General features: G+C 42.5%; 1 protein-coding gene across 1 annotated transcript in view; it reads left to right on the forward strand.

Moving 5' to 3' along the window:
* lpp (LIM domain containing preferred translocation partner in lipoma) overlaps window positions 1-21,330 on the forward strand; it is a 131,301-nt gene that overhangs the window by 94,421 nt on the left and 15,550 nt on the right. Inside the window, exon 7 of the mRNA XM_005919729.3 lies at window positions 8,468-8,637. Within this exon, the coding sequence (XP_005919791.1) occupies window positions 8,468-8,637 (170 nt within the window). The remainder of the gene's footprint in view (window positions 1-8,467; window positions 8,638-21,330) is intronic.

Below are 21,330 nucleotides of genomic sequence, written 5' to 3' on the forward strand. Positions count from 1 at the left end.
CACACACACACACACACACACACACACACACACACACACACACACACACGTACACGCACAGGCACACATATCCACCAGAAAGGTTCCAGTTATCCAAACAGATAATCCAAACTGGTGAACACGTCGCCATGTGTATGCCATTAATTAGATGTTGATACTGATAAAATAACCACGAGTGACATCTATACAAGCTCTCAAGCTTTTTTTGTAATTTCAATAATAAACATCGCCGAACTTATAAATATAAATGTTATAAATGATTAAATAAAAGCTGATACGGACCAGAAAACTGAGCTTTGCTGCACAGTGTTTTCCACAGCTGGCGTAAAGGAGCACAGAACAACCGTCAGTGCTCAAAGTAAAACCCAGAGTCTGACGTTGCTGCAACAGTTTAACAGTATGTTTGGGCTTGTAAACCTAGTGTTTTATATTTTATGCATTAATGTCTTATTTTCTTATGTTCCTAATTAAACATTCAATTCAGTTTTATATATATATATAGCGCCAAATCACAGCAACAGATGCCGTAAGGCCCTTTTTATAGTAAGGTAAAGACCCTACAATAATACAGAGACAACACCAATAATCAGGCCACCTCCTGTGAGTAAGCAGTGGGTAACAGTGGAAAAGAAAAACCCCTTTTTTTAAAAGGACGAAACCACCAAGAGAACCAGGCTCAGGGAGGGGCAGTTGGTTGGCGATGAGGGGAATAAGACCCCCAAAATTGTTGATGTTTCTCAGCTTTCCCACACAGTCAAACTCACACAACCCCTAATCACAAACACTTTTGCATGTCAAGGCGGATCAACAACAATCAGGGCAAATAATAACTAAATACATTAAAAGTAAGATGAAAAGTAGAATAATAATAATAATCTTTCTGTGGTTGTTCATTTTTAATCTAAGTGATCCCTGTCAGCACTAAGTGAGCTGAGGGAAAAAGCAGTACCATCCATTTAAAAATAGTTCTTTAATGTGATCATTATATAAACTATTAATTCACTAAATTAAACTTAATAATGCCCTTTACTGTGGTGCACTTCGTTATAGGTATGTCAGAGTTTGCTCATCAGATTGGTGCCAACTGACCGCTAACTGTCAGCTAAGCCTGTAGACTGGACCTCTCCACAGTGTTTATGGCCTTCTCTGACAAATACTGTGGCTTACCATTAACTAGTTCGAGTCTGTGCTCCAGTCCCGATGTGTGAAATTCTAGTATTTTGTTTGTACGTTTTCTGACCAAGCTTCCTAGCGCTCATGTCGGTCATCTAAAAAATAAATAAGGCTTCAGTGGGTGACATCTTTATTAGAACAACACCAGTTTGTTTGCTCTGCAGACGTTAGGTTCTCATCTGTGTTATTACTGGCAAAGCAACAGTTCGCTCATTGTACTGTTATACTGCACTTGATGTTTCCATGGAAACCACAGGTGTTGCTAAATCAACCAGAACTGAAATCTTAAGGATTATAAGTTTAAATTGAAGCATTGAAAGAATTAAAAGCAAAGCATTTGACAAAAATCTCCTAAACCCATTGTGGTTTCAGCCCTTTTTTCTATGTGAGGACATCCTTCAGGTACAGTGGCTAAGTGTCCACTTTGTTGTGCTGTCTTGGACTCTGTGTATATGTACGTTGGAGCAGTCACAACGAGATCGAAAAGCATAATGCGGCTGGAAGGAGGTCACAGACCACCCAGGGGGAGGAGGGCAGCATACGAGGCAGTCTGGTGACATGGCAACTTGTCTAAAGCCCATGCATCACTATACCACCTACAGTGGATTATAATGTACGACTGCAAGAGGCTGAATTGTACGACACAATACCCACGGATGATCCATCATAGCTGCCTTTTATAAGAAAAATGCTGTATGCATGTCAGTGTGAGGCTGCGGATTTGACTTCTAAGACCCTTTTTCTCATGTAAATAACGTGAAATGCTTTGAATCTTAATCTGTAAATAAATTTGCCAGATTGTAGAAATTCCACAAAAACCGACAGCTCTGCTTTATTTCAACTGTCTATAATTCATTTCTTTTATGAATGAGATCTTAGCAGTTTTTCTGCCATGTCATCATCTTGTTTGCAACTGATTTTCAGTCATTTGTTTCTATTTTGAGCAGGGGGGGTGGCGGAGGGTTGCTGGTTTTTCAGCTCACCAACCAGAGTTTATTGGTCCTCTTCGCTCTCATTATCTTCACTGCCGCTGACCTCGCCGCGCTGCTTTCTAGTTTCTCAGCTGATACAGTGTGCCAGCATGGGGCTTCTTTAGCCGGCGACAGTAGCCCGCTTTTTGGCAGCGGTTCACGTGAGGTGACCATCCCCTCTACAACCCTGCTCTCCCCTCCCCCGTCCTCCCCCGCCAGGCTCGGCGCTTGCTGTCCTGCCTCGTTGAGACAGCTCCACTGAGGCTTGCAAGATCAGCTGCCGTGCGAGCCCAGCTGAGGCTTCCGGGCACTCACGTTGCTAGATTTCATTTGTGAGTGAGCGTTTGACCTCAGGAATGAGTAGACATCCGCACGCTCATGCACGCAAACGCAGGCACACTTATGAGCGCACGGCCCAGTGCGGATAAACAACACATCAACACACGCGCGCTGCTTGTACAAATATTGTGCTGCAAACACACTTACCTGTCCCCCTGCCTCTCCCCGCTTTCTCTCTCTCTTTCACCCCATTCGCCAGCCCCGCTCACTCCCTGGCACCCCTCCACGTCGTTCCTGCCAACCTGCTTCTAAAACATGTAACCTACACCCAGCCCCCCTACCCCACCCCCACCCCCCCACCCCTTCTCTGTGCCGCCGTGGGCCCTGACAGGCTGAGCTGTAATGCTTAGTGGCACAGGCTCGCCTATCCTCCATCCTCCACCATCGCCGCAGCAGTTCTGCAGATTGCTATTTGCTGACATTGGGAATGATATTAAAGGCAGGGGTTAGGAAAGAGGCATTCAGAGATTGAAGTGTAGCGATGACAGCGATTTCTCTTGTCATTCCAAGGAAACTGAAGGCCACAGCATTGTCAGGCAGCATGGAGGGCAATCTGAAGCAACAAAGTAGATTAACCTAGAGGGGAAAGAGACGAAACAGTGCACAAATCACGGCCTCTGGCACTCGAGTAGCTAGCAGTCACACTCCTAATGTGTTCGACAGACTTGCTTCCCACTGTCCTGTTGTTTATGTCTCCAAGCGTGAAGAACTTGCACAACTTTGTGCGCTTATTCAGCCTACCTTTTTCCAACTTGTCACAGTAAATTAATGCTGTTTTGTAGGCTTTTTATTAGCTGTAATGCAAGACCATTTCTAATTGTCATGTGATTGTTCGGTGTCTTTTAATTCTATTTATTTTAACCCTTGTTTTTTTTTTTTTTTACATTTTTTTATTAATATCAAAACACAACACACACAGTTTAGTTAGATGCTTTTTCTGTTTTTATCACCATGTCTATCAGATGTTTTAATCCAAGCACAAAACTTTAGTTGAAGTCCCAAAATGGATTTTGCGGTTCTTTTATTAGTTTTGGATACGAGCTGCAGTCGCTGGCTCTGCCTTTGGGGTTTGCAAGGGTTGCGCCAGCAGAATTGTATTCTTTAGTAACATAGTGCGAAAAGTTTGGTCTCCCACAAAAAAAAAAAGTTCCTTGCGATCCTTCTTTACATGCACGATCTTTGATTTCTGACGATGTAAGATCAAATTGAGCTGCAAGTGTGCTCCCTCTCTGCCTTTCATGCCGCTTCAATATCACGGCGTGAAAAAACAAAGAAGGCAAAGACTGAGGGAAATCTGAAGCGTTCTGCCACTCAACATTCCCCAATCCCAAACAACAGCGTCTCACTGCCACTACAAATACATTAGAAATCAATTATTTATGGAACAGAGTCAGGGCCTCTTTAATCTTTTCCTTTTATCCAATTAAATTGTCTAACCATTCTAAGCCTCTATAGCTCACAGGGAATGTGCCTCGTTTTTTTTTTTTTTTTTTAAGAAAAAAAAGAAAGAAAAGAAGAAAAGATTTTTCTCTTCAGTCCTTCTTTTGACTTTCGATGTAACAGAGAAGAGACACTTCTGAGGGTTGAAGAATGAAAGGAAAGAAAGTGAGTAAAGTGTAAATGAACTCCCCCCTCCCACCCCGTCACCATTGCATTGGTTCTACAGGAAGTATTTGAAGTTTTGATATCAAGACTCTGGTTCCATTCCCCGCGCAAAGGGACGCTGGGGAGCGGTGAGGCCTTTCATGATTCCTTTATGCCCAGCTGAAATAGTTCGAAAGTATTTGGGATCATCTCCACGGGGGTAAATACGATGTTGCTTCAATTTCTGTCCTGTATTATTCAAGAAGTCAATTGAAGTAGTGTCTAAAAATTGAAAATGCTTATTTCCATTGCACACGTGTGAAATTATTGATGTAAAACACAGCACTAGTCTCCATTATCGTACAGTAAGACTGCTGATAAAAGCAGTTAAAGATGCATTGAAAGGCTTTATATTTTTACAGCACCGTGCTCTGACTCTCAGGGTGTAGAAAAGATATCTGGATCTGAAATAGACCGTCAGTTTCTCTTATTTCAGTTTAAAATGTGTATGTGAAGATGTAGCCTGTCTCTCAGTGGTGAAGAATCCCTTCAAAAAGTTCCTGGATCCAGATCTGAATGGAATTACTTCTAATTTGCTCAAATTGGTAGAATTTTATAAATATGTCCACGGCTTTTTAAGTAACAAAACGGTCAAAAAAACCTTAGCATATAACCTCTTTGAAGAAGGTAAAAACTAGATCATCATTTCCATCTGCGATTTCCGTCGTGAGAGAACACGAGGAGCTGGAATCCAAAACACTTATTTCCTAACAATTAAAATCAGAGCTTAGGAGATGAGTCAGTCAATCAGTTGAATGGATCGACCATTATTATAGTAATCATGTCAATAATCCAGCAAGAAATCTCTGGTTTCAGCTGCTCTAGTGTGAACTGCTGCTTCTTTCCTTGTCTAACAGAGAAAAAAGGGAGCCAGCTGATTATGTGTGATAATAAACAGTTGTATACACAGTTGCATTAAAACGCTGCCTTTAGCTTGTTATTAAAATGTGAAATGTATAGGAATAGAAGGCGTACAGTAGTTTGAAAGAGGCTCAGATCTGCTGCTCTTTGTTCCACGCTGATGTGAAATCATGTGTGGGCTGCGCGCAGCGTGGCACGGCGTGTCTGTGGGCACGCGTACACTATATATGATACATGTGTCTGTGTTTGTATGTACTCGTCTACACGTGTGGCATGTCAGACGCAGAGGGATGTTTTGTTTTTTTTCTTCCTGTGTGTGTGTGTTGGTGTGAAACTGTGTACGCTGCACTCGCAGCCGTGCACAAATAGCTCCTGAGGGCCTTCGCAATCACAGACTGCCAAAAGGAAAAGGATTTCCGAGAGGTTTCCTTCTCGCTATTTAAAGTGGGAGCCCTGTGGGACATGTTTGGCATTCTCATCCACTCACTGAAGATGGCCTGTGATCTGAAGCCACTAACAGGCTCGGCGTGCTCCGTCTCTGTCTCTCGCTCCCTCTCTCTCCCTTTCTCTTTCCCTCTGGCTCTCTGAAGTGATTACCCTGCTTGTGATTCCACTGACACCCACATGTCCCCCCGAGACGTGCCTTCACTAGTTTGTTTAATCTGCCTCCCTGTACAGTAGGTAACACAGTCATAATTGAGGTGTGGATAGAGCTGTGGGAGCAGATGAAACCGGTGGCAGGCTTTATGAAAACCTGTCTGCGCTATAAGTCGCCCTGGATGACAGAAGTCGCTAAATTAATGTACAAAATGCTGCTGTGACAAGAATTTTTAGAAGGGAAATGTCAGTTTCCTCATTCAATGAATCCTGAGTCATCTAATACAAGAAACAAAAATATCTAATGTTCAGTGTTCTAATAATGATTTCAAAATGTTGCTGGAAAAGGGGAAAAAAAGTTGTGGATCCGCTCATTCTTTAAGCAACTTTCCCCCATTTGCAGTGATAAGATAATGAGTTATGTGACATTAGAATACCATTTGCAAGCCTCGCAGTCAAGCAGATATTTGATCTCAGCAACATATGACTTCCAAAAGTTGTGCTGATACCTGAGACAGAATCCGCTTTACACTCCGTTTGAATTTTTGATATGAAAACAGCAAGTGGAACTGTGAAAATGCGAGCATCAGATACTCTATCTCCCCCCGGTTAGTGTCTCGCCTCTGTGTAACACGCTCGAACCGCTCTGTTCAGAACATACAGAGTGTCAATCATCGCCCAAATCAGCCTTTAGATGAAGCAAAAAATGAAAAGGGAAGGAAAATGATCCACAGAACTGAACTTGAATTAATTAAATATACTGTATCAAGCTTGCTCTGTGAGATTGCATCTGTCCTCAGATGTGTAAAAAATAAAACATTCTCAGATATCTTTTTTTAAACCCTATTATTGTAAGATACCAGTAATTAAATTGACAGTGTTATTAATTGGGTTGAAGATAACTTGCATTGAGTCGAGGACATCTTAAACTCAATTAAAGATATCTCCAACTCAATTAAAGATATCCAAATGCCATGTCCCGCAATATGCAATCAGCCTCTTTCTGGAGCAATAATATCAGTTCACTTGTGCCCCTTTTACAAAGACTTCGTTGTACTTCTAAAGTTTTCTTTTATCATTTAATGCTCAACTTTTTAAACAGATGTCACTCTTTGGTGATGTGTATGCTTTCTTTAATGTGGCATAATTATATTATTTAATCCTTCCTTATCCAGTGTTTGAAATAGAAATGAAGATTAGACGCCCCTGATGTCAGGAAATGAAGCCTTTAAAGGGACAGCTTCCAGCTTTGTGGCACGAGGGAGCGCGAGGTGACGCGTGGACAAAAGCTCGGTCTACGGATCCTCGATTTAGATGTCAAAACGCTTTTAAGTTCAACGCTCAGTTGTAGTTTCTCAAGTTCTTGTTTTCCTTTTTTGGCTCTTTGCCGGCTGCTCTCGTTAGTAGAATTTACTTAACGCTCATATCAAATTACTATAAATTCAGTGGCTCAACTTTCCTCTTTGTTTACTGCACAGTGTTGCTGATAAATGTTGGAAAGCAGGTAAACGTTGTCACCTTTTGGTTCACCGACCAATTCGTTTTCTTAATTCTTCATGGATCCTTAGACTTATGTTGAGACTCCCATTGCCAGAGTCCTCAAAACTAACTATAAGGTGGGAATGAGGTGCGGCAGAAAAAAATGCCTTGGGTGGCATGCTTTCACACTGGTTAGCATTGTCGCCTTACAGCAGCAAGGTTCTGGGTTTTCTCAGCTTTCCAAAGGCATGCACGTTGAGCCAACTGTGATTCTAAAATGTCTGTAGGTGTTGATGCAACTGAGAATGATTGTTTGTGTCTCAGTGTTAGTCCTGGGATGTTCTCTTATTCATGCTCAGTGTCACCTGGGATGGGATCCAGCTCCCCCGCGATGTGAGGCGGGTATATACAAATCTTTATTTAAGCAGGGAGCCTCATTCAGATTAAAATCTCTTTTACAAGAGAGATCTAAGCAGAGCCTTCAGCAGAGGCTTTAGTCGCCTTTCTTTCAGCTGGCTTCAGGGGTCACTGCAGCCAATCATCACAGTTTCTTTTCTGTATGTCTGATTTTACACCAAATCCCCGTCCTGATCAGAACCATAACCATTTATCCGGGCTTAGGTCCGGCACTGGGATTGGCATGTGAACCCAACCGCTCACCCACCCCTTCGTGGCTGGGCTAATCAAAGAATCATAAAAGACACTGGTTTAACAACCTCTAGGATTTCTAAAGGGAGTGAAGGCTTCATGGCTGTTTAGAGTTCATTCTGTCTGAATGTCGTGTGATACCTGAAATCAAATCTGCCAAGGTTTCTCTACACATGGGGAATAGTTAAGGTTAAACTTTTATTGGTTCTTGAATTGCAGTTGCAGAATTAATTGGAAAAGAAAAATGGATGAATGGATGTCAGAGTTTAAAGCGCTGTCCCATGTTTCTCATCAAAGTGCACACCGAGAGTTTTAGCTGTGTTCTTTCTTTAATTATTTTCATGCACAGATTCCCACTCAAAGAACAAGAGCCATTGTTTGTACCGCTGGCTTCGTGATGCTTTTCTGCAGCTCTACATTGTCCTCTCTTTGTATCTGTTACCTTATATATACATGATCCTTATTTTCACATCTTTCTAAGAAACCTGTTAAGAGTGTTGCTTTCGGCGTGGCTGCGTTTTAGGCTGAAAGTAAGAGATTTGCTGCACTGTAGGATGCCGCTCACAAGGTCAAGCACCAATTGCAGTGAATGGAAGCAGTCACAGGTTTCAGCTCTCCATTACAACCACATTTTATGTTGTTTGCGCGTTATTCTTAGCCTTACTGATCACTGATGTTATTTACTTTAAGAAGTGAAAAATCTGTGGTTTTAGAGGGAATCTTTTCTCAGCTTCTCCTCCTCTTCCTCTCCCCAGGGCGCTGCGCCAGCTGTGGAGAGAACGTAGTGGGTGAAGGCACCGGCTGCACTGCCATGGACCAGGTCTTCCATGTCGACTGCTTCGTCTGCATGACTTGCAGCACCAAGCTGCGTGGAAAGCCCTTCTATGCTGTGGAGAAGAAGGCGTACTGTGAGCCTTGCTATATTGTAAGCAGCTTCCTTTCTTTTAAATCCACCTGCCTCAACACTTCACTTAGCCTCACTACATGCGTCCGCGTTTTAAAAGTGCACATTATATCATCGGGTATCGCTGTGCCTGGAATGTTTCATAGGTTTCACTTCAGGCAACCACATTTCATTTCATCAAAGCCCAGAGGGCTGCCACCTCTCACCACACACACATTTTCATTTCCTCTTCTTTATTGGCTTCGTTTTGTTTTTGGTCATTCAGTGAAACTCTCTTGTGTCTCTTTTCCTGAATGAACTTTCGTCCTGTTACACAACTAATGTCAGCTGGTTAGCAAACAAGTTTGTTCTTTGAGCTTGTTTTGACATTCTCAAACATCTTTGACTAATACATTTTATTAGTAGGCAGCTGGCCTCCAGCTGCGTGTAACTGCTGACCTACTTGCCCTCCAGCTTTAAGACTGTTTTTTTCTTACTATTGTTGTCTCTGTATCGTGTCAGTATAGGAATATGCAATCAAAGAAGCACCACCCACCTGCTTTTAATTAGTGGCAGCCAATCAGAAGAAAGCTTGCTTAAACATAGTAGGAAATGGGAGGTGTGCACTTTGGAGGCCCAGCTTTGATTAGTGAATCATGCAGAGCTCTAATAGAGTCCGAGAGTGAAAATAAGGAGCAGGAAGCGAGCAGAATGGACGCAGATTTGTGAACACGGAGGGTTTTTTTGTTTTGTTTTTTCTCTCGCTCCTGTCGACTTTCCTCTGGCAGCTGTTTAGCGTAAAACAGGGGTCCTCAATCCCAGTCCACGAGGGCCGGTGTCCCAGCAGGTTTTAGATGTGTCCTTGATCCATCACAGCTGATTTAAATGGATAAATTACCTTCTCAACATGTCTTGAAGTTCTCCAGAGGCCTGGTAATGAACTAATCATGTGATTCAGGTGTGTTGACCCAGGGTGAGATCTAAAACCTGCAGGGACACCGGCCCTCGCGGACTGGGATTGGGGACCCCTGGCGTAAAGCTTTAAAATGCTACACTATAGTTTCAACCCTGCATCATAAGACAGGGAGAACAACTTGGTGAACATATGATACGGGAATAAAAGTTTTCCCGTCCTCAAATATGCAAGAGTCCACTCGGGTCCAAATGACATACATTTCCTTATCGGATAATGCGTGCGAGGGCCTGTGTGGACGCCCACAGAGGCGCTACAATATAATGCAGCAGGAGTTCTTGCCTGTATGTGTTTATTGGATTATAATCCCTACCTTAGCTAGATTATCGCACAAGTTCAGTATGGTTTTTAAAGCTTGTTCTACTGTCCCCAGGTGGCCAAGTAAACAATTTCAGGACATTTGAAATATAGGTTTTAAATCATACGTATTGCACATGATAGCAGTGACGATAAAGTACAGCAAAACTCTCCTGTTGTTGTTGTTGTCTAGGTTTGGGCACAGAGGCTTGCACAGGGGGGTCTCAGTGGATCACACCTGTTCAGGAGCCTCCTAAAAATTCCATTGTCTTGTTCTGCTATTACTATAGGGGAGCGTGCTTGGTCTGCATTGTTTAGTCAGGTGCTACATGTCAAAGTGACATGCATGTGAATTCCAGGACACAAAGTTTCCCAGCAGAGCATTGTATTGTAACAAGAAGACCCAGGTTTCACTTTTAACTCTCAGTGGTTTTAATGCTGTGGCTGATTGGTGTGAATATGGCACAGCTTGATCCTTTGTAATAGACATGAGCAGGTGGTGCAAAACTTGTTGTGGCTTCTCATCTCTAGCTGATCTTCACCCAACACTGCCTGATAGATCCACCTGCCGTTTTTTTCTCCTGAAATAATCAGGTCAGATATGCATTCATGGCCTTTTTTAATCTATCTAATTTTTAATAGTTTGAAGAATGATGTTTGCCTTCACACATCACTCTTAAATGATGCATAACTGTCTACAGTGACGGCTGATGAACAGCCAGATATGGTTAAGTCAAGAAACATGGCGTTAATTCTCTTTGTGGATGACATAAGACTTCTGCTAAACGATTAGTAATCACTTTTCTTATCAAAGGAAGAAATGATTGGGGATAAATAAGCCAGATATTTGTGTGAGTTATTCTTAATTTGGAATGTTTTTATTCCATTTTATAAAACTGTGACTGGTTTTCTTGTCAGTATGTTGCACAACACGCATGAAAGTGTTTCCTTGCACAATATTATCAGGAAAGACGCGTCATCTGGCAAAACCATGAGGAATTTATTAAGCAGAAGTGTTTCCCTCATTCAGTTTCAGTAGAAAATGGTCATCGGTCCCACAGCGGGAAGGGACATGTTTCTTACTGTCAGCGATATTAGGTGTCAGTCGGCGGGTCATTCCTGGAAGCTGAGATGGGAAATAACTGCGCTGCAGCGAGGAAATACAAACTAAATTTAACTGCAATACTTTGAACTTTCTTTTGCTTTCTTTTAAAAAATAAGTGAGTCATATGAGGAGTACAGTTACTGTTATATTTCAAAATGAAAATTGAATACGATGTTATTAATACACGTATGATAACACAGTAAATATTCCAGCAGTACTACATTTATATTTACAGTCTCTCGTCTCTTTCGGTCGCTGCAGCCTGAGCTTGTCTGCATAATTAAAAGCTGGCTGAAATATGGTGACTACAGCTGAGATTGTTCTTTGGCTTCAGCGACTGCTTCAGGCTGAGTCACCTCTCGCCCTGTTGTTAAGTGAAGCACTAGACACGGGCAGACTGGTCGTGGTCCCAATCTTCATGTAATAACAGATTGTTTTGTCTACTCTTGCACCGGCTTCTCCGTTTCTTCCTGGTCTTTGAGCTCCCGCTGTTTCCCCTTTTAAACTGGACAACTGTGCCCTGTGCTTTGACTACAGGTGCTTTTACACAGGCCGAAGAAAGAAATGAAACCGGCGAGGAGTGAGTGACACCCATCCAGTTGTACAGATGTGTTTGCACATATATGTCGTTGTTGATAGAGCTCCTGATTCAAATGCGTTCAGGCAGTCCCTTTTCTTCTTGGAAAAAATTGCCCAGTGTCCAAACTGTAAGACATGCATTAAAGATGATTAAGATTTAGTTACTTCATGATAAGGATATTTTTTGTTAAGGTGGGTTAGAGGCGCTTTAAGGGACATTGAGGACAGAAGAGGTCTCTAAACAAAGTCTGGGAATGGTGATTATTGTTTGTTAGGGATATTAATTAGGTAATGCTGATTCTCCTGACAGCACATAGTGCCACATTTATTCAGTTTTCTTTTCATTCACTTGCAGGAAATGGCTCGATGTGCATTTTACCAGTAAAGTCTTGAAGCCGAGCTACATGATGTTTAAACCAGTGGCAGGCCATCTCTTAAATCATCTCTTTTCAGAGGCACTCAGTGTGATTGTAGTTGTCTTGTCTGGAAGTTCTCCAACTCTGATACATACGCTAAAGAGGAATGGGATAATTTAAGAACTTTATTTATGCATTTCATCAGCATAAATGTTCTTCTGGCACAAGATCAAAAGGATGGGGGAAATCTGAATTTCTTAATGAAAGTAATTTCTTCTTCTTTTATTCCCATCCTCAGGGTCATACGGCTCTGTGCGATTAGAGAATGAACGTGAGAGTTGAGTCTCTGAAGAGAAATGCAAAATCCCAGAGAGGAAAGAGGGAAACTTCAAGTTAGCCTCCAAGTCAGTCAGTCTAGGAATGTCTTAAGAGCAAACCAACATTAATGACACACTGAATTTATTTCTTCACACTTTCACCTGTCACATGATATTAGCAGCAGTTCTTCTCTATGCTGAAGGAGCACGTAAGCAGAGTATGGTTTCGTTTAGTGGATTGTTGTAATGGCCTAAATGCCTGATTCTCCTAAGAAGTTACCTTTTAGGAAGTCTACTGACTTACCTACTCGCCAACAGTCAGATGGGAGGACTGAAACTACCCTCATGTTTCTTCTCTAAAGGTTAAGGTGCACCCTGCTGGCATCATGGTCATTTTTGACTTTTGATTTCTTTGTTGTTGTTTTGTTTTGACAGGGTGAAATAATTGCAGAGCATACACCTTTAAAGCCTTTAAAACAAGGATCAGATGCTCAAGACTTCTCTATTTTTGTTCCCATTCAAAAATAATATAGATATTGGTGAAAATGTATAACTACACCTGCACTGATATTTGTTAAAATGTCTCTTGGCAAACTGCACCTCAACCAGATGCTTTTGGTAGCCATCAGCAAATATAACTGTGTGAATATTTGGTTGCTCTTCTTGGTTTCCTGGCACAGACTCTGTTTTAAAGCATAGTTTACACATTTTCAACAGGCTTGAGGTCGGGGGGGTTTTGGAAGCGCTTTTTCAGAAGCTTAGGATTAGCCTTTAAAATATTTTTTTAAACCCAAAACTTAACAGTGATCTGTCTCTATACCCCACACCCTCACTTAAAATACATAAATACATGATCAAAATAAAAACAGCAGACCTAGAGATTTCTTTTCTGTCTTGGAAGTGCAAGTAGTCCAGCACCAGAAGCACCAAAGGTAATTAAAAAAACGACACTTACAGTTGCTTAAAATGTGCATTCTTCCCCGAGTTCCCTTTAACTGTTTCACTTTTTGACTATACAGTCAATGCATGATAATAAAAACACTGTAAGTCATTTAAAAACTGAAAACAATTTATTGTTATTTCTTGAATTATTTCCATATGCTGTGTGCTCTTTGTGCGAAATAGGTTTTTCCTTCAGCCCGTGGCAGCGTATTATATTTGATGTAGAATATCTTACAGGTATAAAAGGTGCCCGAGGAAACTTGCTGTGTGTAGAATCTGTATAATAATATGCAAAACTCTATTAATCCCTTTGCCAGGAATTGGAGGAATACATTTCGCACGCTGATTGCCATCCAACAAAGTTTTCTGCCATGTATCAGAGCAGGCGATCAGCAGCGCTCTTATCTGAGCTGGGACTTTACATATTCTGTGTAACAATACTGGCATTTGAACGGCTGAGATCCATCTCTTCCGCAGGGTGATTTGCCTCGTTCAAACTGTTTGCCTAGTTATTAGTAATTCCTTTTAGTAATGTACAGGAACTCACACAGATGTGTTATCAGCTCCTGTCTACTTCCTGATTTTACAACCTGCTATCTTTTTCTCGAGCCAACCTCAGTCACACCACCGGCCCGTAAACTGGAGGGCAGAAATCAGCCTTTGTCCATGGCACTTCCCTTGGCTTGCCTCCACAGAGGTCTTATCATCGCCTATTTGAATGCACGGTGATGCTGATAAACTCTGCAGCCGCACAATTAATGTGTCATTTTGCATGGAGTGATCTGTAATCGTGTCACTGTGAAAACACTGGCATTGCCATTGTTTTGGGATTTTTTTCCCCTTGTCTGACGTGTCTCAGCTTGAGGTGTCCTCCCGATCACCCCATTCAGTATTTGCACACACGCATAACAGGAGGAAAGTAAGGATGTGTGCACACACGACCTGGCAAGACGTCCGTCATTGTTACTGAGAGATGCAGAAGTTTTGAACTTTAGTGCCGTTTTCCAAGAAAGCTATCTTGTGAAATTTTTTCCAGATGATTCAAACTGTTGCTGACTTTGTTTTCTGCAAAACTGGAACTAATTAATCACTAGAAACCAACAATGCCGGCTAACAGTGTTTCTGCAGTATTTCTGAGTGATTCCAAATAAATGTTGTGGTGATGTTTGTGAGTAATGTTTACTGCGGTCTGTCTGTCTCGCTGATTGTTAAAGATGGCCACCATGCCATCAAAGCCTCAAACGTAGCTTTATTGTTCTGTTTTGGTTGTAAGAGCATTATAGGATGCAAGGGTGGAGTGCTAAGCTATCAGCCAACAGGTGCACGTCACAGACATGAGGATTACCATTAGAATAAAATACCAGAATTTTATTCACCAAAGCTTTGTAGACAGACTGTGAGCAGAATTAATCAGACCGCCGATTGATATGCAATATATATTATTTAAAAGGTGCACAAAAGGAGGTGAAGCATAATAGAACGCTAGCAGCTACAGCCATCTGTGTGGGTCCCTGTCAAATGCACGTTTATAAAAAAGATTCACCACCCATACAGATTTTATGAAAGAGAAACCAAAACAGGGCTTTTTATATAAAGCAGACTGTAAATCTGTTTATTTCTGTTGTAAAGTTGGACATATTAAGATTGGGAGTCTGTGGGGAATAACTCATTGCTGGAGCCTCGAGTGGACATTGAAGGAACTGCAGTTTTTTGTAGCTTGACGCTAGTATGTGGCATTTGTTCTTATTATTAGATAATTCCCTTTCTTGCATGTCTTCTGTCCTGTCTTGCTCCCCTCATCCTTCAGGTTTCTTCCAATGAAAACTGAGGTTTTTTGTCCCACTGTTGCCAGGTACTTGTTCATCTGGTTTTAGGTGTTATTGCTATCCAGATAAAACTGAATAAATTTAGTTGCATTGCCACGTGAAGTCTGATTTCATGCTTTTAAAGTAAAAATGATTAACAGCATTATATATTTACTCCAATTGCTCATTATTAGTTGACTTTATTAAATCAAGGCTGGTGGATTGATTCTACTCTCTGACCAGTCAGGCTTCCTGTGTCTCTTTGTCCGTATGTGTCTATGGTAAGCTAATCCGATATAGCTATGGCTATTCATCTGGACAAAAATGCAATCTTGACCTGCCAAAAACAGCAAAATATGTATTTCCTTATTATATAACCTTGCATTTCTGACGCCATTCACACTAAGTTTATACAGTGACCCCAAAACCAGAAGACCTGCTTTGTGATCTCAAGCACAAGTTTCCAGATAAATCTTAATCTCGTTAATCGATGCAGTTAAATGCACATTAAAGTGAACAAGCTCTGAGGCTTGTTCTGAAGGATGCAGTCTCAGGTGCTGCAGAGCAATAACATGTAATACGTTTAGGAAGAGAGCTTCGCTGTAGATGAGAAGTGCAGGCATTTAAGAGGCCGAGAGTTTATTCAAGGTGTCAACTCTTTTGTGGAAACACCAGCTACGGCTCACGCGTTATTCTAATTACACCAGTGTATGTAGAGAGTGCAGTGCTCCTTTGTTTGTGTTTGCTGCGTTCTCTCAGGCACTGCTGTCCTTGGGTCATGTTTTGTTTTTTTTTGTTTTTAATTGTTGGTTGCTGTGTCTGCCATTCCAGTGCTGGATTTGAACAAATAAAACCCTGTGTCCAATAGTCAAGAATATTCATAAGCATTATTATGTTCTTAATATCGGGCTCTTCTCTCATTAAATTGCTGCTAATGCTAACTCACTATTTCCTGCTAATGTAAGCTGCAGCCGGCACCATGGTTTTGGGATGATTGGACAAAAAATTTGTGGTCTGAGAGAGAACTAGGCTCAAGTTTCATGCTTTATAAAGTCACAGGTCTTTTCTGGCCAAATTAGGAGTTGACAGGAGGAGACTGCCTTTAACTGTCCACCTGCACATCCGCAAGTGAGTATACTGTAATGCCAGTCTTCAAACATGTACATACGAGTCTGAGTCTTTGGAACGGAGAGTAGAGCGCCTTTAAAATGAGACACAAGCAAATTTCACCATCAGGAATAAAACAATTGGTTTGTTAGGCTGACTGTAAGCAGACACACCCGCTGCTCTATGGAATCAATCTGGTAAATGATCTGCTAATAAATTGTTAAACAGCAGTTAACTGCAGAGCTCATCAAACCAACCATCTTTAAAGATTTACAGAATTATAAAGAGTCAGTGCATTTTGCTCATTTCCATCTTTTTATTCTCGGACTTTACTGAATAACTTTCTGTAATTCACGGATCAAAATAATCTTTATTTCCCTGACTGTGGGCCTTGACACAACGCCTCAGTTCATCTGTCTCCTACAGGCAGTTTCAGCTCCATTACGCCTTCCTTTAGCTCTGTTTTCTTGCGCTTGGCTGCCACTTGTAAATTGAAGGTTTGAACAGCAGGTGGGTACTTGAGATGATCATATTAGCAATAGCTCCTCTCACTGATATCAATTAGAGTCAAGAGTAGAGGAAATACTCTCAAATGGAGTACTTAGAGTAGTCTGAAGCCTGAACCTTTAGGCTGTATGTATCTGCAGTATTTGCAACGTTAACCATGTTTAATGTGCAACAGCGTATCCATATTGTATAGGACAGAAAATAAGGGTTGGCATTTTCACAGCCTCGCATAAAGAAAGTAGATTCATTATATCTTCTAGGTGGTTAAACCCCAAACTGTTCTCAATCAGTGGGATTATAGCAGTGAGGCCTGGTGTAATCTTAGAAATGAACAGCAATTTTCTTTCTCCTTTCACTTTAGGAAGTCGGACTGTAACCATGAGAGCATATTAGTTAACGGAGCTGAGAGCAACAGGGACTCTTGACATGTCTGATAGCTCAGCTGGTGTTTGAAGAAGTTCAGCAGTGGGATTCAGTGTCACCGAGGTTAATTGCTTACACAGGTTACCATGCCTACTGTTCTTAAGTGTGCTCATATCCGCCGTGTTGCTACAGCGCTCGCTTACTTTGCTGCAGCATTACCACAGCCAAGTTTTGGGCCAGTTAATTTACTTTAAAAAGGCTTTTTAGCTGCCCTTCACTTCAGTCTCTCTGACGGTAAACAGAGCCATTCAATCTGCTTAAATGACGCCAGTGAATGGAAGAGTGTTGCAGACAGGTTCCTGTTCGAGGCAGAATCGCAGCCCCACATTCCTGTTCATACTGCCACTCCCAGCGAATGTAGATCATCCAAAGAGCAGCCGGTTTAAGTGTGCTGTAATAAGACTGATGCAAGTACCACAAGGTCACATCAGGAGCAGAGCTTCGTATTGAAAGAGCAGTAATAAAGAGATAGGGATTTGCCTACATAAAAACCTTAATCTATTTCTTCCGCTTTTGACAGAAATTCAGAGACCATCAAGGTCACGGACGCCAACTTGCTTGAATGTAATTATGCTCATTATCTGGTGTTGTACTATGGCTCCGTTATTTAAAATGAATGGGCTTTGGTCTCTTTGGCTACACACTGTGAAAGATTTTCCATTCTGCCATTGTAAAGGAAGAACTTCACACGGCGCCCCTGACCTGCCAGTCACCAGGAAACGTTCGTGATTGACTGATGAGCTTTTACCCTCGGCGGCTGTTTGTCTGTCTTGGAAAGTAGTGATGTCACCCGTACTGGTCGCCGTCATTCATGCTGCCTTTATAAAAGTTTAACTGATGGACTGCTTCTTTTTTTTTTTTTTTATGTCTGTTTCATTTTTAAATATGCACTTGGAAGAAAACTTGGTTTGCTGATTCATTGTGAAGGTGGAGTTTTGTCTTTAGTCCCATCATGTTAAGCAGGCAATGTGGTATTTTTCAGCACCAGTAGTGTGCAATTAATATTGCACATTCAATGAATATTTAATTTTGAAAAATTATATTCGATTGTGGGAAACAAGAGGGGCAAAAATCAGCGACTGACAGTCTGCTTTAGTGCAAGGCCGGAGAAGGAATCACAGCTAGAAGATGATCCTGGTATCAAAGGTATAAAGGGGACCATTCGTGTGCTATCACTTGTTTTCAACAGCCGTCTATCCCACATCCTGATACGAGCCTTGAAAGTTTCCTCCAGTAAATTATCAGAAAACTGGTCAAACATCTCAGGTTCCTGTTTCTGTGCATTTCTTAACAGAGCTTAAATGAAGATAATTTTATTATAAAGTTAAGAGAGATCAGAGATGCTGGAAAAAAAATATTGACCGAAAGCAGGAACAAGACTTTGTGTGATTTCATTAAATATTCTGTAATTATAGCAACAAAGAACATCAGCTGATTCTGAGGTTGTCCGGTGGGCAGAACTCGCTGATTTTTCTTTTCTTTCTTTTCTTCTCATGGAATCACCCAGGAATGATTTATAATTGTGAATGTGTGAATAGCAGGTGCTAATAAACAGACTGTGAGTGTGGCGGGACTAGAGGTGAACTCGTGGCGACAAAAAATCTGCTGAATTTTTCAGAAGAAGAACGAGCTCGAATACGCACGCCATAATCAAACAATCCAGGCAGTGGAGGGAAGTTGCTGAGGATGTCGGAGAACCCAGAGGCGACAGGCACGTTGCCAGCTGTATTGGGGCTTCTGGATGTCCTCTACAGCACATCATAGCAGACTCTCCCAGCTAACAAAGGGATATCCCCTTGAAGTCCCCTAAGGCTGCTGCTGTCATTGAGAAAGGCGATGTAGGAAAACAATACATCCAATCACAGAAGATCATCTCTCCTCTCATATGTGATATAAACAGAACAACACAGGAGTTTGCAGCAGAGCCTCCGTGACAGTAATATGGCTCTAATTAGAAATGACTGCACACCACCCGCACACCACCCACACACCTGTCACTTCTCCGTGATGGATATCCAGGTAGTCAGATCCAGAGGCTTTCAGCCATCGTGGTGAGTTCAGGGCCCCTCGTCGCTGCGCGCCGTTGTGGTGCTGAAGCTCACCGCAGGAGAGGTCGGCAGGTGTGCTCCCACCCTGCTTCGACTTTTCATGTGAAGCTGGCGAACACACGGAGGCTTTCTGCTGACTTTGTCATCAAATATTCATGGCTGTCTGCATTAGCTTGCAGAGTTCTAATTGAGTTCTGTATATTCAGACGTGATTAACTCGGTCTAATTCCTCAAAGGAGCGAGCCAATTAGATAGCACTTGCATGAATAGGATTTCACATCTTGGTGCGTCTCCAGACTTGCCAAGACAATTATGCGCGTGTGTGTAATTGTGCCGTACAGTGGGTGTGAGCCAGCTAAATTCAAGCAGGTCATTATTTCTTATTACTGACCCGCACTACAGGAAATGCAGCCGTTCTATCCATTACAAGCAGGAAAATGAAAAGCGCGCACGTTGTTATTAGAATGCACTGTTTAGACAAGAGAGCAAATCCATGTATCGGCACCCACTAAACCTTCCTCGTGCTTTTCGTCCAAGCACCCCCACCACGCTCCGCTCCCACCCCCCCACCCCCAAGAGGCAAGCAGGAGAGAAAAATATCCGTGACCCAGTGCTGACCCACCACAATGTCACTCTAACTCATGCTATGAGAGAACTACTGCCGGGGTCTTTGTCAGTTTCTCTCTGTAACCAGAGCAGGAGACATTGCCCAAAGTCCAGAGGGGTCGCATTCTGCTGCGGAGCTGAATTTAAGGCGGAGAGGCAGACGGGCAGGCCGGCCACTTTGCCTGAGCCGGAGAGAGGGCCCCCACTGCCACCTTTTATTCTTTGAAGAAAGGCCTGAGCGAGGCATGAGCTGAGTGGTCGACCCTGTCCCTTCATGTTGGCTGTAGCTTGATGTTATCACGCAGCTAAAATAAGAAATCTGTGTGAACAAGTAAAGCCACGCAGCTGTGTGTACTAGCATGTATGAAAATTTAAATCCCATTGGACATGTGCTGTTTCATTAGTTTGCCTTGTTTTGAAGTGAAACCTGCACGGGCTGCTGGTGAGAAGGATCAAGGGGGGGCCGCTGCCGAGACCATCCAGCCGACCGGGTGTTTAAAAAGAAACAAAACAGGAAAGGAAGCTCTGGCGGGATGCCATCCCATTCCTGCACGTGCTGGTCATTTATAACCCGGTGTGAATTTATTACCCTGACAGACAGGCTGAGCACAGGAGACTCTGAGGAAACGAGGCCTTTCCAGGTCAGAGACACCGAAACCTCGGCCCGCTCGTCCTGACTGACTGGCGTGCACACAGATGAGTGTCACAAACGCTCCGTCTGTGAATTATGCAGCTGATACTTTCAAGGTCACTGATCCTCTGAGTTAGCAAACCATCGCTTTCCACTGTATGACATGCTCACTCACACCCACACACAAACAAACAAAAAAACATGCACACCTCAGTCATCTGCATCCAGGCAGCGGAGAAGATACGAGTGGGTGATTTACATAACGCGCTTAGAAATGACAGGATTCTGTAAAGGAGTCAAGTGTCGTTAATATATCTTCATACGCTCACAACTGAGGACCTAATGTTTAGAAACTACACAGATCGACGGAGTCAGGATGCCAGTCCTGCTCACTGGAAAGCAATGACGGCTTCAAAAGGGAATTTAGGTTGAATGTCGAGGGCTGAGGGTGAGATTGTGTCAGGGGTCTCGGGTGAGAGGAGGCAGGGGTGCTGATCAATTGTTAACCTTCTCAGGATGAGGCACAGAGATGATCACAGTCACTGAACTCAAACAGCTGAAGGGAAACTTAATTTTAAACACAGACCTTTCCATCTCTGTGGCCTGAGCAGCCTGCGTGTTAGGAGAGGGTGATGCTCCCACAGTCCCTCTGCAAAAACGTGGATTTAAATGAGCTCCCAGGCTCCCTCAACAACAACAGATTTCTGGCCTTTCTCCAAGCCGACCCCTCCGTGATTTGTTTTAAGAATATAAAAACACCTCGTATAAAACTCCACTCCCTTTGCTTTGTGAAGTCACCCAGCGTAGCTTTGAAAACCTCGCCGTTACTGCTCATTTAACGCTCTTGCTTCCTTTTTTGTGATGAACAGAAACTTAGCAGGATCAGTGTCTGCGAACGCTAACATGGGGACGGGTTTGCCAAATCTCCAGTTTAAATATTCATTAAGAGAAGCTGATGCCAAGTCAGCTGTGAGGTGACTGCTTCTTCCTCGAGAAACTACTTCAAATAACAGCGTGCATACACAGATACCCACTACTG

This window comes from Haplochromis burtoni, unplaced genomic scaffold, assembly GCF_018398535.1.
Source record: "Haplochromis burtoni strain Fernald_Lab_line unplaced genomic scaffold, NCSU_Asbu1 Contig_13, whole genome shotgun sequence".
NCBI classification, from domain to species: Eukaryota; Metazoa; Chordata; class Actinopteri; order Cichliformes; family Cichlidae; genus Haplochromis; species Haplochromis burtoni.